The sequence below is a fragment of the Chiroxiphia lanceolata genome, chromosome 10 (assembly GCF_009829145.1).
Source record: "Chiroxiphia lanceolata isolate bChiLan1 chromosome 10, bChiLan1.pri, whole genome shotgun sequence".
Taxonomy (NCBI): domain Eukaryota; kingdom Metazoa; phylum Chordata; class Aves; order Passeriformes; family Pipridae; genus Chiroxiphia; species Chiroxiphia lanceolata.
Genome location: NC_045646.1, coordinates 9,279,622 through 9,295,077, shown reverse-complemented (window position 1 = coordinate 9,295,077; position 15,456 = coordinate 9,279,622). Strand labels below are relative to the sequence as shown.

General features: G+C 53.0%; 2 protein-coding genes across 12 annotated transcripts in view; both read left to right on the top strand.

Moving 5' to 3' along the window:
- The window catches only part of DVL3 (dishevelled segment polarity protein 3), a 32,321-nt gene extending 24,942 nt beyond the window's left edge, over window positions 1-7,379 (top strand). For 2 of the 3 annotated variants that reach the window (XM_032697958.1, XM_032697960.1), the window contains 14 exons: window positions 250-371; window positions 763-869; window positions 1,429-1,564; window positions 1,825-1,918; window positions 2,315-2,384; window positions 2,679-2,818; window positions 3,016-3,092; window positions 3,604-3,671; window positions 4,031-4,081; window positions 4,203-4,352; window positions 5,091-5,222; window positions 5,473-5,640; window positions 6,263-6,475; window positions 6,739-7,379. In XM_032697958.1, coding sequence (XP_032553849.1) covers window positions 250-371; window positions 763-869; window positions 1,429-1,564; window positions 1,825-1,918; window positions 2,315-2,384; window positions 2,679-2,818; window positions 3,016-3,092; window positions 3,604-3,671; window positions 4,031-4,081; window positions 4,203-4,352; window positions 5,091-5,222; window positions 5,473-5,640; window positions 6,263-6,475; window positions 6,739-7,163 — 1,953 coding nt within the window. In that variant the 3' untranslated portion in view covers window positions 7,164-7,379. The remainder of the gene's footprint in view (window positions 1-249; window positions 372-762; window positions 870-1,428; window positions 1,565-1,824; window positions 1,919-2,314; window positions 2,385-2,678; window positions 2,819-3,015; window positions 3,093-3,603; window positions 3,672-4,030; window positions 4,082-4,202; window positions 4,353-5,090; window positions 5,223-5,472; window positions 5,641-6,262; window positions 6,476-6,738) is intronic. The other variant, XM_032697959.1, reaches the window with a different exon arrangement.
- A 2,314-nt stretch (window positions 7,380-9,693) lies between these two features.
- The window catches only part of AP2M1 (adaptor related protein complex 2 subunit mu 1), a 28,515-nt gene continuing 22,752 nt past the window's right edge, over window positions 9,694-15,456 (top strand). For 3 of the 9 annotated variants that reach the window (XM_032697973.1, XM_032697967.1, XM_032697971.1), the window contains exon 1: window positions 9,694-9,766. The gene's annotated coding sequence lies outside the window, so the exon portion shown is untranslated. Of the gene's footprint in view, window positions 9,767-10,643; window positions 10,713-15,456 lie in introns of those variants that run through there. The other 6 variants (XM_032697972.1, XM_032697968.1, XM_032697962.1 and 3 more) reach the window with 4 other exon arrangements.

Below are 15,456 nucleotides of genomic sequence, written 5' to 3'. Positions count from 1 at the left end.
GTCAGCCACCTGGGCTTCACTGCTGGGTCAGGAATTCCTGAGCCACAAATAGCCAGTGTCTGGGAAGGCATCGAGAGGGAATGTTGCTACATGCTTGGCCTGTTCCATACCCGCTCCTGGGCATCTGCTGTTGTCTGCCATCAGAGATGAGATCCTGGGCCAGGCAGGCTTTTGGCCAGCTCCTTTGGCCACTGTTGTACATGTTTTCCCAGAGCTGCAGCCGTTTCCTTCTCTGTCTCATCCCTCCAGCTGGTGTCTGCAGAGGGTTCCCACTCAGATGCTGGCTCGGTCTGTGCCGATAACCAGACAGAGCTGCCACCTTCCATGGAGCGCACAGGAGGAATTGGAGACTCCAGGCCCCCTTCTTTCCAGTAAGTTACCTGGACATCTGCCCTAGTTTCCAAGGGACACATAGTGAGTTTGCTGTAATCCTGAGCAGGGGCTGGGATACTCCTACCCAAATTGTCAGGGATTACAGCCAGCAAGGGGGGAGGAGGATGAGGCTGGGAGCAGATTCGAAGTGGAGCTGCATTATTCAACAAGCAAGGACATGCCAAAAATAGTGCAGGGAAGCTGACAAAGAGCTGGCACAGTATGCCCAGTCCTTTGCCCTGCACTCATAGATGTGCTGTGGTTGTTCCTCTCCCTCAGGAAGGAGACAGCTGATGGCTGGAAGCTTGTGCTGGCCAGCACAGAGGTGTTGAGAGAGCTTGCTCAAGTTGTTCCCTGTTGAACATATTTGTTCCTTTTATCTCATCACAGCCCGAACACCGGGGGGAGTCGGGAAAACTTGGACAATGAGACAGAAACAGACTCAGTGGTGTCCTCACAAAGGGAACGACCTCGTCGGACAGATGGGCCTGAGCATGGTGAGTGTTGGTAACATGGCAAGAGCTCTGCAGGGCATGGCTGGGGCATGGTGCGGGCACCAGCTCCAGACTTTGGGCAGTTTTCTCTGCTTTGCAGTACCTTACCATCTTAGAAGGGCTGTTTTATGGCCCTTAGAAGAGCTGTAGCCTCACATTGGAGGCAGGAGCTAACACCTATGTTGCATCAGAACTCTGGGGTCAAAGGAGATGTCTCCTGTAGAAGCCTCAAGCAGAGACAGTAGTGCCTCAGTCCTTCATAGTTGAAAAGCAGAGTGTGCTGTAGCCTGGCCACTCCATGCTGCTTCTTGCTTTACCAAGGAAACAGCTGCAAGTCTTCCACAAGTTTAGCAGCATTGTTCCTAGTGGCCCATCAGCCTCTTCCCCATCTGATAGTGATAAAAGTATCCCACAGAAAATGGATCTGATCCCAGGATAGACTAGGAGCTGGATGGCGCTAGATTGGATTGTCTGATAGCCAGATTTGTTCTGAGAAGGCTGCCATGAGCCCTGCATAGGTGAAGGGGTTGTGTCAAGCACACTGAGTCTTGTCTTTTCATAGCACCCAGGGTGAATGGGACTGTGAAGGGAGAGCGGCGCCGAGACCTGGGTGGGTACGAGAGCTCCTCCACACTCATGAGCAGTGAGCTGGAGACCACCAGCTTCTTTGATTCAGATGAAGATGACTCCACCAGCAGGTAGGAGAGCTTAGGTCCTGGAGAAACACTAACTTCCCCCTTCCTCCCAGCGCAGAGAGATGCCACTGCAGGGCACAGTAGTCCTGGGCTCAGACCTGCCCCTGTCTCACCCAGCAGCCATCTCTACTATTGTCTGTCCCCCGTGTGCATGTTCTCCCCTCTGCCTTGCAGTCCTCTATTCCTTGTGCTATTTCCATGGCTCTCTTGCTGCCAGTCACAACCCTGGCAGCAAGAGAGCTGATTCTTGCTTTTGCCTGCAGGTTTAGCAGTTCAACAGAGCAAAGCAGTGCTTCCCGTCTCATGAGGAGGCACAAGCGGCGCCGGCGGAAACAGAAGGCTCCACGCATCGAGCGGGTATGCAGGGAGGGGCCAGGGATCCTGGGGAGGACAGTGCAGGGCAAGGTGGGCTGCCTGGTGGATCCCTCTCAGGGATTCAGCTGTGTTTGTTGTGGTCACAGCTTGTGACAGTTGGTGTCCAAGTGCTGAGACTTCATAAAGTGCTGTAAACATTTTCTGGGCCAATGTAGCCTCAAGAGCTGGGAGCACAGGCCTTGTCCTGGCTGTGGAGAGCTCACAAGGATCATGGCTGATGTTCTCTGGCTCTGCAAAACTCCCAGCATAAGAGTGGAGTTGTGGGTGGGGGCTGTGGTGCCACAGGGAGTGGCAGAGAGGAAAGACAAGTGGAGGAAGCTGGGGCTGGGAAAGTTGCTGAGGCACAGGAGGACATCTCATGTTTCACTTACGTTGCAGTCATCGTCCTTCAGCAGCATCACAGACTCCACCATGTCTCTGAACATCATCACAGTCACGCTGAATATGGGTGAGTGGGAGGTGTGCATGGAGCCTACAGTCCTTCCAGAGTGGGATTGGGTGGTGTACAGGGAACTGGGGAGGGGGCAAAGAGAACATATGGGGGAGGAGTGAAGACATGAATTCTGTAGAAAAGTGGCTTGTCTTTAAGCACTGGTCCCTCAAGAGTTTCTCTATGTCCCGGGACATCTCTCTGGGACAGGGGTGCAAGCCACCATAGTTAGTACGTGGTTTGTCTGAGGTTAGGTCTAGTTGTGCCTGCTGCTTTGTGGTGTCTTACTGCTTTCTCTTTCCATCCCTGCAGAGAAATACAACTTTCTGGGCATTTCTATTGTGGGACAGAGCAATGAGCGTGGTGATGGAGGCATTTACATTGGCTCCATCATGAAGGGTGGCGCTGTGGCAGCTGATGGCAGGATTGAGCCGGGGGACATGCTCTTGCAGGTACTTCACGCCCACATATCTCCATCTTTGGGCCTGGGAAAGCAGTAAGAAAAGACCCAGAAGCCTCCCTGCAAATTTTGGCAGGCTAAATCCAGGAAGCTGTGCTTGGAAGAGGGAAGCTGAGTCACTGCTGAGCTGAGTGGGGAGCTCAGCCTCTGGTCACATCTCTGGGACTCACTTCTTTGTGTCGTTTGCAGGTAAATGACATCAACTTTGAGAACATGAGCAACGATGATGCTGTGCGGGTGCTGAGGGAGATTGTGCACAAGCCGGGGTAAGTACTCGGGTTGTTCCTTACCTCCAGGGACAGCCGTACAGTGTGTGCTTGGGGTGTGTGAGTCATGTCTTCAGCCACCTCTGCCAGTGGCTCTGCAGAAGCTCAGAACTTAGGTTTTTGGTGTTGCTTTGATTCCTGGGTTTTCATACCCAAAGCAAGAATTGCGGCCAACAGAATGGCAGGGAATTGGGGTCTGTGCTCCTTTCTTTGTGGGGATGTCGGGTCCCTGCTCATTGCAGGGATGGTTGGAATAGATGACATTTAAAGGTCCTTTCCAACACAAACTGTTCTTTGATTCTCTGTTCTATTTGGGTCATCAGCAACCCTCAGCCAGGGTCATATCATTTTGTTCATGTCACTAAGGAAACCTGTAGCTGGATTGGAACGAGGACATTTTACTGCCAGCTTCTCCCTGTCTCCCAGGAGAGAGCCAGCCCACAGGATCCATCTGTCATGCAGGGGTTTGTGCCACCAGGCTCTGGTTCTAACTCTCACCTTTTTGTTGCAGGCCCATCACCCTGACGGTGGCTAAGTGCTGGGACCCCAGCCCGCGGGGCTGCTTCTCGTTACCCAGGAGTAAGTGGATAGCTGACCCACCCTTAACGCTGGTGCCCAGCTCATGTGAGAGCCCTGCCTTAAGCACTTACTTGGATGTTGTCTTGTTCTTCCCCTGTGTGTTTGACTCCACGTGGCACTGAATTGGGGTTTGATGGGGTACAGCTTTCCTTTTAGGAGGCTGCTATGTCCTATTCCCAGACCAAAATGCCCATAAGCCCAGCCCTCCTTCCCACATCACGCTGGGGACGCGTTTCACTGGGGCAGGGGGGTCACTTGCTCGGGGCGCCAGAGGAAAGAGAAACCCCTCCTTGAGCCATAGGGGGATCTCTCCCTCTGCACCTCTCCTGCTGACCCTCCCTCTCTTCTTTCTCTCCCAGTTGCTCCCCAGCGGATCTGGGCTGGGCCAGACTCTCCATGCTCCGATCCGGGTGAGTCCCGGCAGATACTGGGGATGGAATGGGCTGTGCTGAGTCCCTGTCCCTCCCCAGAGGTTGTTTTGATGATGTGATCATTTCTTCCAGCTACCAACTGTCTCTTTCTTTTTGGTAGGTGAGCCCATCCGGCCCATCGACCCGGCAGCCTGGGTGTCTCACACGGCAGCGATGACTGGCACCTACCCAGCGTACGGTATGAGTCCATCCATGAGCACAATCACTTCCACCAGCTCCTCCATCACCAGCTCCATCCCAGAGACCGAACGTAAGTCCTTGTGCCTCCGTGCTCTGCCCACTGCACAGCCTCTTCACCTTCACTGTGCTGTGAAGGGAGCAATACATCTGCCTGGGGATAGCTGGGGTGGGCAAAGTCTGCCTTGCCAAGGGACTGGGAAGGAGACAGCTCTTGACAGGCAGGCACTTGGATCGGTGGGAGTTCTGCCTGAATGAAATAATACCATGTTTTTCTATGTGAGGAGAGTAGAGGAGCCTGGGTGCAATTAGGAGCTGTGGCAGATGCAGAGGAAAGGCTCAGACCAGTCAGGGTTAGCGTCTGAGAATGCGGGGCCAGAGGGATTCAGCATGTCCCTGGAGCAATTGCCCTCCCAAACAGCAGATAGGGCAGGATGGAGGAGGCAGCTGGGAGCAAAGAGCCTTGCAGTGGGGCAGGGTCCTGCTGAGCACAGGGCTCTTTTGGTTGTTTTCTGGAGGTTTTGGATAATTCTGGTATAGAGAGCCCTGAAGCAAGGGTCTGGAAAGCCCAAGTGAGGCAAAAAGCCAGGAGTTTGTTGTAAGTTTGTGACTCTTGCCTGGGTTTTTCCCAAGAGGAAATGGCTGATGTGACAGATAACATGGGAAGGGGGCTTACACAGCATGTGCCCCAAGGCTGTTTGCGATGTATTGTTCCCTGGCCCATTCCTCCCGTGTGTGATGCTTCCATGTGGCCCCTTTGTCTTTTCTGTCCTCTCTCACCTCTGCCTCCCTTCCTTCATCCACACCACAGGCCTCGATGACTTTCACCTGTCCATCCACAGTGACATGGCCACCATTGTCAAAGCCATGGCCTCACCAGAGTCAGGCCTCGAGGTGCGTGACCGCATGTGGCTGAAGATTACCATCCCCAACGCCTTCATTGGTAAGAGACTGTGCTGCCTGCAACAGAGGCAGGGATTGGGAACTGGGTGGCCTGTTTTCCAAGCAGATGTCCAAGGGAGCATCTCTGTCACCATAAACTGTTGACCAAGCCAGAGTCACATATTGGACCCTTGGCTTTGTGGCCCCTTTTCACCTTTGGCCCACTTTTTCTTGGCTCTGGTGTGGCTCGCTGCCTCAAGAGCCACTGTCTTCCACTCTTTTGCCATGTCTAACTCTACTTTTGGTGGCAGGTTCAGATGTGGTGGATTGGCTCTACCACCATGTGGAGGGCTTTACAGACCGCCGTGAATCCCGCAAATATGCCAGCAATCTGCTGAAGGCTGGCTACATCCGACACACCGTGAACAAGATCACCTTCTCGGAGCAGTGCTATTACATCTTCGGGGACCTCTGTGGAAGTATGGCCCTTGGCATGGGTGGGAGGGAGAGGATGGAGGGTTAGAGGTCCTGCAGAGCTCTGATGACACTGTGGAGACACATCTATAGCCATTGGCATCAGGCTGGGCCCCTTATTCTACAGACCTTGTTAAGAGACCAATAAAAAATATCCCAGCTCCCTTGTCATGCTGCTGGGGTAGTGAAGTTGGAAGCAGCGTTGACAGTGTCACCTACTGTGTGATCTTTGCTCCTGGGCAGCCCTAGAAGAGTCTTAATCTTTACTGACTGTCTCCAGGCTCTAAACTTCCAGTGCTGGCAAGGGGTTGGTGCTCAGGCAACTGGATTCTTCTCAAAAAAGTGGGATGGGGAAAGGAATTGGCAGGGTGAGCCTGTAGCTCTGGTGTGGTTCTTTCCCACCAAGCTGGTCCCTGTATTAGAGTGGCAGCTTGGACTCAGGCAGCCTGGCTGTTGTCCAGCCAGGAAGCACAAATGGTGGCACTGACTAGCAAGGAGAGTGCCAACTTCTTGTGTCTCTTTGCATATCCTGTCCTTGTCCATCAGCAAAGACTGGACGGGGAGCTGCTTCATCACACGTGGTTGTCTTTCTGCTTGGATTAACCCCTGTTCTCTGCTTTCTTGCAGACATGGCTAATCTGTCTCTTCACGATCATGACGGCTCCAGCGGTGCCTCCGATCAGGACACTTTGGCTCCGCTCCCCCATCCAGGAGCCGCACCCTGGCCTATGGCTTTCCCGTATCAGTATCCACCGCCTCATCCGTACAACCCCCATCCCGGCTTCCCTGACCCAGGCTACAGCTACGGAGGGGGCAGTGCAGGCAGCCAGCACAGTGAAGGTGAGTAAAAATGACTAAAATATGCCTGAGGGTGGGCAGGTGCCCTGTTCAGTACTGGGAAGCAGCAGGAAAAGGCTTTAAAGATGTTTAAAAGCCATCTCAGAAGGGTTGTGGGACTTGGAGTTGAAAAGAGACTGAGAGCACAGACTGTGCTGGCAGATGGCTGTGCTGGAGTGTGCTGTAGTTCTCTCTTGGCCGGAGGAGCATCCGCTCTTCCTGACTTGCCTGAGCTGCCACCTAACCTTGTCTCGTGCGCTTCGCAGGGAGCCGGAGCAGTGGTTCCAATCGCAGCGGCAGCGAGAGGAGGAAGGAGAGAGAGAAGACCGGGGAGTCGAAGTCAGGTGGCAGCGGGAGCGAGTCAGACCACACCACGAGGAGCAGCATGAGGCGTGAGCGCGCGGCCAGCGAGCGCTCGGTGCCGGCCAGCCAGCACAGCCAGCGCAGCCAGCACTCCCTGGCTCACAGCATCCGCAGCCACCACAGCCAGCAGTCCTACGGGCCGCCCGGCCTCCCCCCTCTCTTCAGCCCCCCCATGTTGCTGATGCCTCCACCACCTTCAGCCATGGGGCCCCCCGGGGCGCCGCCGGGCCGTGACCTGGCCTCTGTGCCCCCCGAACTGACAGCCAGTAGACAGTCCTTCCGAATGGCCATGGGCAACCCCAGTGAGTTCTTTGTGGATGTAATGTGAAGCGCCCATCCCCTGTCTGTCTGCTGCCCCTCCTTCCCCCCCTCTGTCCCCGTCGTTTGTTTCCTAGGACCAGCCCTGGCTTCGCCCCTTTTTTTTTTGATTTTGTTTTGTTGGGGTTTTTTTGTTTTGTTTTTCTTTTTTGTTTTGTTCTTTTTTTTTTGTCTTGATAACGAAAAGAAAAAAGGGAAAAAAATAATAAATGGAACTAAACCTTGATTCTAATCCCTCCTCGAGTGGGGTGGACAGGCCTGGCAGGCCTGCTGGGTGCTGCCAGCCCATCCCATCACCAGACTTGTGTATTGCCAATGGTAATTCCCTTCTGCCATCCTCTCTAACCCCATTAATCCGCATCCGTCCCAGCGCCCTGTGCTGCTTGCCCGTGTGTCGCTGCTGCCTCGGTCCTTCCGCCCTAAATATCTCTTCTTTCTTTTCACCCTTTTGTGTTTCTTCTGTCAAGCAGCAAAGAATTACGGGGTGTTTGACTTTCTCTGAGCCTGCCGCCCGTGGGGGGGAGAGCTGGAGCATGGCGTGGCCCGACAGCAGGACACGGAGCTCCAGGGGCGCTGGGCACGCATGGCGCTGAAGATGGCTTCTTTCCTCCCCCTCGCGGAAGATGCCCTGCCCTTCCCACAGCCCTGAGAGGGGAGCAGGGACCAGCCTTATATATGTATTTTAAATCCCGTTGTAGTTGCCTTTTGGCTAATGCATGAATGTTCCAGGGCTTCAGTGCCTCCAGGGAGTGGAGAGATGCTGCCACTTCCCTCTTGCTTCCCTTCTCTTGCCCACATATTGGGCCAGGTCCAAGCCTGACATTACGCCATGGCAGGACCTTCCTTCTCCTTGCCCAGGCCTCAGGGCTGGGGCTGTACCTCTGTGTCCAGCCCAGAGCGGTGGTGAGTGTCTGTGCCCAGTCTCTTACGTGACTCAGTGTCCTACACCTGCCCTTGGGTACTTTAGGGGCATTTAAGGGCAGAGCTCTGCTCCCTCCGTCCTGCTCTTTGTCCTCCTGCCTGCGATGTGCTGCTGCCTGTCCCGTTTGTAGGGGCTGTCCCATGCCTGGGGCTGGCAGTGGCAGCTGTGGCCTTCTCCCTCCTGCTGTCGCGCTGCTGCTCAGCAATGTGATACCTTCAAGGGCCTGGACGGACTTAGAAGGCAAGGAAGGGGCACAACTGGTTTGCTTTCATGCTTTGGGGAAACGTAGAGGTCCCCTGTATTTGCCCTACGAAGGGATCTGAGTCTGCCTCCCCATCTGCCCAGTGCCACGAGTGCTGTTGGCCTGGCTGCCAGGAGGGACAAGGTTCTGGGACAACCCTGTTCCCTCTTTGCTGTGAGTGGTGCCTGGTGGCAACACAAGCTCTCTGGGAAGGGAGACTGTGGCCTGAACCGTGGCCTCTGGGCTCATTGCCCGCAGATCTACCAGGACAGTTGAGTATTTGCTCCAGCGTTCCCTGCCCTTCTTCTTTTCTCTTCTGGGTACTCAGAGATGTGCCTCGGGCTGGGGCAGTCCCTTCCCCATGCCCAGGGCCAAGCACGGTACAGTATGGACATGCTCGACCCTGCTGCTGTTGGTGCTGGCGCCTCGGCGCCCTCTCCTCCTGCCACACCGTGGCTTTCACCAGGCAAGCTTTGCCTCCTTAGGTCTTTCTTGTGTTTGCGATTTTTATATGATGGAGATGAAATGTATTTTGCTCCCTCGGGGGTCTGCGTTCCCCCTGCAGCCCCTCTGCCAGATATTACACGCCATCCGTTCATCTCCCTGACTCCCTGAAGTCTCTCCTTCCCCTCTGCCCGCTGGAGTCAGCCTGTCCCCAGCAGCCTCCCTGGCCACTGCTCACCCCTCGCCCTGCCCTACCCACTGGGTTTTATAAAAACAACACCAATCTCCTTGTTTTTATTTATAAACATAGTTTTATTGGACTCCTGCCTTGTGTCGTTCGTTGTTTCCCCCCCCCCCCCCCCCCAGCCTCTTCGGCCCTCCTGCATTTTGCTCTAAAGCGAGATCCCGGCGGGATGAGGGCACTCTGTGCCGGTGTTCCAGCTGCCTCTTGCCAGGGTGCCGAGGGCGGCTGCGGTCTGAGCCGGTGCCGGGCCCGGCGTCCTACTTCCCCCACCCCGCGCAGCGAATCCTGCCCGCGGGCGCTCGGGGCTCCCGGGGTCCCCGTTTCCAGCGGGAGCACTGCGGGGAGAATCAGCGGCTGGTTCCACCGCGGGCGCAGCGCTGCGAGGGCGGAAGGGGGAATGCCTGTGTGCGGGGCCAACAGGAGCCACCAGCTCCGTGGAAGGGCATGGCGACCTCAGGCCTGTGCGTGGGGGGGCGCAGCTTCCTGCCCGTGCGCTCCCCCTGCCCATCCCCTGGCTGAGCGCAGCCACCATGCTGTCCTTCCCCCGCGACCGGACTACAACTCCCGGCATGCCCCGCGCGCGCACACGACCTTCCCATCCCCACCGCGCGGGCCCCCCCCCCCGCGGCGGCGCATGCGCGGTGGCGGGGCGCGGGCGGGGCGCGCGCGCGGCGGCTCTGCAGTGCGCGGGGGGGGCGCGGGACGAGGGGGGGCGGCGCCGCCATCTTGGGCGCGGGGCGGCAGCGGCGGCGGCGGCGGCAGGTGAGGCGACCCCGGGTCGCGCTCCGCTCTCCCCGCGGGGCTGCGCGGTCCCCGGCCCTCCGCCGGGCAGCTGCCTGCGGCCGGGCTCCCTCTGCCGCGAGAGGCCGGGCAGTGGCCGAGCCACCGCGGGTGGCGGCTCCGTGGGCGCTGGCCGAGGGTGGGGGTCCGCGGGCCTCCCCGGGGCGGGGGGTGGCTGCAGGGCGAGGTCCCCGCCGGCTGCCCGTGGGGACGGGAGCGGGAGCGAGTCTGCAGTCGGGAGGGAAGGTGGGGCTCCCCCGAGAGGGCTTTTCCTTAGCCCCCTCTGAGGGGGTGCTGGGCGACCCCACTGTCGCACATTGCTTGGGGCTGAGGGGGCTTATTAACTGCTTCTGTTAATGAGCTCTCCGCCGGGAATACCTGTGTGGCAGTCCTGCGGTGCTGCACCTGGTGAGGGTGGGGACGGAGTCGGGCTGTGTGTGGCACAGGAAGGCCGGCACCGATGTGTCAGGTCAGCTTGAGCAAAGGTTTTTTTCAGTCAGATCTGGCCGGAACTTTACCGAAAATTATTTGCCTGTACTGCTGATCCAAACGTGAATTAGCTGGGTCATGGCTTGCACCCTTTGCTTCCTCCCTGGAAAACCTGCTGAGGCAGAACGCAGCGTCGCTGATGCTGAACTGCTTGTTCTGAGGCTCCCATCCAACAGCTCTCTTAGATGGGTTTCGACTTCCATTCTTCCCTGGGCGAGGTTTTTGGATTTGGGAAAGCTGCAGGAAACACAGCCTGTGTTTATTGCCCAGTACAGTTAACCTCTCTCCCCAACGGGAAATGACTGGGTTTTGATCTAGTCTTCTCTCCATAAGGTGTGTGAGTCCATGATCTGTTTTCTGCTTGCTTTAGTATGACAAAGCTGCTATCAAGTTTTAGCCTCAGGCTGCCAAAATCTGAGCCTGGAACTTTCCCAGATAGGTGAGTCTGGATGGCTTCTGTGGCTCAGAAGTCTAGGTATTGCAGGCTTCTAACTGTATATGGGCTCATGTGGTGTCTGATTGGGCAACGTTTGCTTGAATGCTGTCAGAGCTGTAGCTAGTCTTTTTTTCCTACAGTAAAAACTGTGTGTGTTCCTGTGAGTTTTGCTTGGAGGGACAATCTCAAATTTGAAGAGATGCTGCCAGTCTGTCTACTTCCATATTTTTTCTGTCAGAAGGGAGGCATCTCTCCTCTTCTGTAGGAAATGCCATCTGACTGACATCTAGTGACAAAGATACCTGGTGTTCTTTGGGCTGCAGAGTGGCCATGTTCCAGGGAGAGGATTGGAGATGCCTTTGAAGGGTATCATGGCCGGCTCTTCCTCCTCCTCCTGAGTGAGAGAGCACAGTTCTGGTACTTGGAGAGTTGAGTCTTGAGGCTCTACAGGGTTACATCTTGAGTTCTTTCAAACAAAAGAGGACTGGGAATGCACTCCAGTTTGATACTATCTCTGTTGGTTTTGTTGTAGGTTTGTTTTCTTTTTGGTGGAGCAGGAACAATCACTAAACAAAATGGGCTTTGTAAAGAAACTTCCTGTGACCCTTAATTAAACTTTTCTTGTCTCATCCCTGCATCAAAAAGTAGTAAAACCAAGACTATCTTTGGCAGCACAATGTCTTGCACTGGTTTTCTAAGTTTATACTGCTGAAGACCATTAGAGTATTTAAAGGCTGTTCTTAGGGTTAACTGGAGGATGGAGAAAAGTGCAGCCTCTGGTGCCAAAATATAATTGGTCTGAAAGGCAGAGTCAGCTTCTTGCCTTTAGTGAGTGACCTACGGAGTCAAAAGTTACTGGCAAGTCATGTATTATTTTGATCTTGGTGGGAGGTTGGCAGCTCAGCTAAAAGCTTGCAGGCAGAGGCACAGAATGTGAAATGCAGTTATCTGCTCTCCAGTAACAGTAGAGAGAGAAATGCTGGCAAGTCAGGGCACCTAGACCATTAGTGGTCTGCAGAATACAAGCTCTTACTCAAACTGCACTCTGTGCCTCTACCCTCTTCTGTCAGAAGACGAACAGAAAGCAAGTCACTGTTCAGGTTTCTGGCTCAGGAGTGAAAAGCAAGCAGAATTTGCTTCAGACTGACTTTAGAACTGGTAGAATTAGAAGGCATTGGGGCCATTCAGATAAGGTTGTGATCAAAATAAGGTGGAGAGGTGTGTTAATGCTGTTCCTGTGATGTTTTAGCAGAGTAAGGGAGCTTCTCGTGTTTCCCCATGTCAGTATTTATCTCTTGTTACTGTTCAGACTGGCTGTGTGCTGCATGGCACGCAGAAGGAGGCTGTAGGAGGAGAGCCTGGTAAGAGAACGTGCTTCTCTTCCTGCCCACTGGCTATGGGGATTTATGGGATTGGGTTTAAAATAGGGACAGTTTCTCTGAAACTGATGGGTTTATCTCAGGAGCTCTTTAGCTCAGGGTATGCCCCTTAAGTAAATTATGCAGCCTGTCTTTCCCAGGATGAAGTGATTGCAACTACTCTTGTTTAAAACCAAGTGCAGCCCTTGGCCTCCGGGAAAGTGACTAATGCAGCCCTCTAAGCAAAGCTTAGGTGCTTGGATTAGCTGGTGGGGTGATGGCATCGTTATGAGCCTTAAGCCTTTTGGGTTGATATTGGCTAGCGCTAGCCTGAAAGGATGGGTTTTCCCAACAAGTCCAGTTTGCCAGAGCAGCCTGACTAACCCTCCTCCTGCTTCAACTGTTGTCACTTGTCCAAGTTCATACTGATTTCTGGAATGCAGAAATGGTTGCATTTGGTGATTTGCCCTCAAGAGCTTCAGTACTTCTCTTGGTTTCTTCCTGGATGAGAATTCGAGCAGCTAATGTACCTTGAACTGCTTAGTTAGATAAGCTCATTAATGCACAGAAGTCTTACTTGCTGTTAAGTCAGAACCCAAACTGTCTTTTAATAGACTACTAAAGGGGTTGGTTGCTTTACACCAGCTTATTCACTGACTTGTGATTGCTGTTTTCTGGATGTGCTCTGTAGATTACAGAAATCAGCATTCCTTTTTTATTCAAAGTAAGTGTTGTCTGTGCTGTGGGAAACTTGCAGCCCCCTTAATGGGAGTGACAAAGTCCAAGTAGCTGGGTCTTGGGCTCACTGCTGATAACCTTGTTTGTTTGTATCCTGTACTTGATGGCACAGGGGACTCAGTGAAGCTCATGGCCTGTATCACCGTGGGGCTGTGACCAAAATGGCTCTGCAGGTGAGCAGGAGTCCCCTCAGCCCTGCTCATACAGCCCCCTTGGCTTGCTCTGTCAGTGACTGGTTGAAGGTAACAGGCAGATCATGCCTCATGCTTATTTTCCCCACCTGTAGTGCCAGACTCTCCTGGAGAGGTGTCTCTGTGGTGAGAATAGCACTGGCACAGCTGGCTTTGGAAAAGACAGCTGATCCCAAAGTTGCCTCCTAAAATGAAAGGACAAATGCACTCTGCACCATCAGGATGCTACTGGTGCTCATCAAATCCTGGGGCTGTTGGGGTCGTAATGTGAACCTGTAGTTACATTCTTTTATTGGCAGTGTAAGAACTGTCCCTGCAGTGACTCTGCTCCTGAGCAGTTATTCTTGAGCTGCCGTGTCACCACTGCACCTCTGAAGAGAGGACACAGAGGATTTGCTGATCAGATGCAGCCAGACCTGGCTCAAGAGTTCCACAGATTCTGCGTGCATTGGGCTTAGAGAAACTGATGTGGAAAGATAAAAACAACTGTGTTTTCCTGAGACAGAAGTGCCAGTATGCACCCCAAATTTATGGTGACCTTGGTACCATTAGACTATAGGCACGTTACTTTGATAATGACATGTTTCCTCCAGACAGTACCTCATTCTTTTAGAGCTAGAACAACTAAGTATCTCTTGCCTTGGACCTGCAGCTGCAGTTACTGCAGCCATGTTCCTTCTACCACTGCAGAAAGCTGACTCAAAATTCACTGGTTTTCCTCAGCAATGAATTTAAGAAGATCAGCTTTGTTTGTTTGTTTGTTTTCATTTGTGCAAATACAGTTACAAAAGGCGGAGAACTGTGTTCCAAAGCATGTGATATAGGTTGAAGCTACCCCTGTCCCTGCTGGTGCAGGGAAGGATTAGTGGTCTATGTGGTGTCATCTGAAAGATCTCAGGTTATGGGACAAATGTATTCGAGAATTTAACTTGTTTGAATATCTGTATATCTGGGATTTAGGCTAGAATTTAGTTTTGTCTTTCATACCCTAATGAATGGATGACTGGTACTACAGTGGTATCTTGTTTCTGGTGTGATGCTCTGGCTTCTCAAGTAGGGACACCATGGGAGGCTAATGCACTGGACAGAACTGGAGGATTGGTACTGTGCGCTGTGGTTTCTGGAAGAGTTGCTGCAGATACAAACAAACTGCTCCAGAGGGAACAAACTGTGCTGGTTGGTCGATTCTTTATGTGTGCCTTGTTTAGTCTAAGAAAGCTCCGTGCTGCATGTTGTTCATTTTTCTACAGCTATTCTAAGTCAGAATTGATGAAGAGGAAATGGAAGACGAAGGCTGGGCTCTTACATGCTGCAGGAGGGACCAGCTGAATCTCAACTTGCTAAATACAGGTTTAGTGCATCGTCTCACTAGGTAGCTCCCAGTTCAGCCACTTGTTGCATCCCAGAATATGTGAAGCTACTGACAGTCCAGCAACGGGATTCTGCTGCCTGGCCCTGTGCTCCTGACTGCACCCACACATTCCAAGTGGCTGGCACAGTGTAGGCCTGAAAAGGCAAAGTCTGGCTTCTGGAGAACCACCTGTTTTTAGGTCAGACCTAAAAAACACAGCATTTTCCATCTCTGATGGATTCAGTGGACAAAACCAGGTTTTCAGATACTGTGCTTTATGGGCTCCCTTGGTCTGCAGCTCACCTGCTGCAGACTGACTTCTGGGGCTTCATCAATCGTGTTGTGATGGTTTGAGAGAGAGACTCTCCTTAATGCACATCCCCTGCACAGTGAGAGCAGTGGGGCATGATTTGAGACAAGTATGCTTGATTCTCGAGGAAGTGCCTGTTACCATGTCAGTCACTGTAGGTCCAGCTAATCCTGCTGCTTTTCTGTTACGTAACTGCTGAAATGCATTCAAATCTGCATCCCAGACACTTGGTTTTATGCACATTCTCTTTTTGTAGCTGGCTGTCTTAAAGCTGTAACTGTGCCACAGTTGCTCTAAAGGTGTATTTTAATGCTCTCATCTTCACTGAAGTGAAAAGGTATTCTGGAAAGTCATTTCCATGTCATCTTAACTCCTAGTGGGTTTATAAGTTATGTAAAAGTATGTGGTCTGTCTATGATGTTCTTCATGATCCTTTTCTATTTATGGGTTGAAATAGAAGTATATGGGAATGTGAGCACTTGGCAGGAGGGTAGGAAGCATACTGGCCTTAGGTGTTTGTAGGAGCTGCATTCAGATTTTAGATCTCATTCCTACCCGGGTAGCTGCTTGAAGAATGCAGAGTGTATTGGGAGAGGGCTGTTTTTCTAAATTGAGGTGATTAGTCACCAACTGGTGTGAGTTAAACATACATGTGGATCATCTCTGTAACTTAACTGGAAGAAATCCATCCATACTGGAACTAGAAAACAGGACTGTAGCTACCAGTGTGGAGCGAGTCACCATATGTTCAAGCTGGTGAAACAGAAGGAGTGGAGCTGCAAAGCTCTGAAAATGCAGT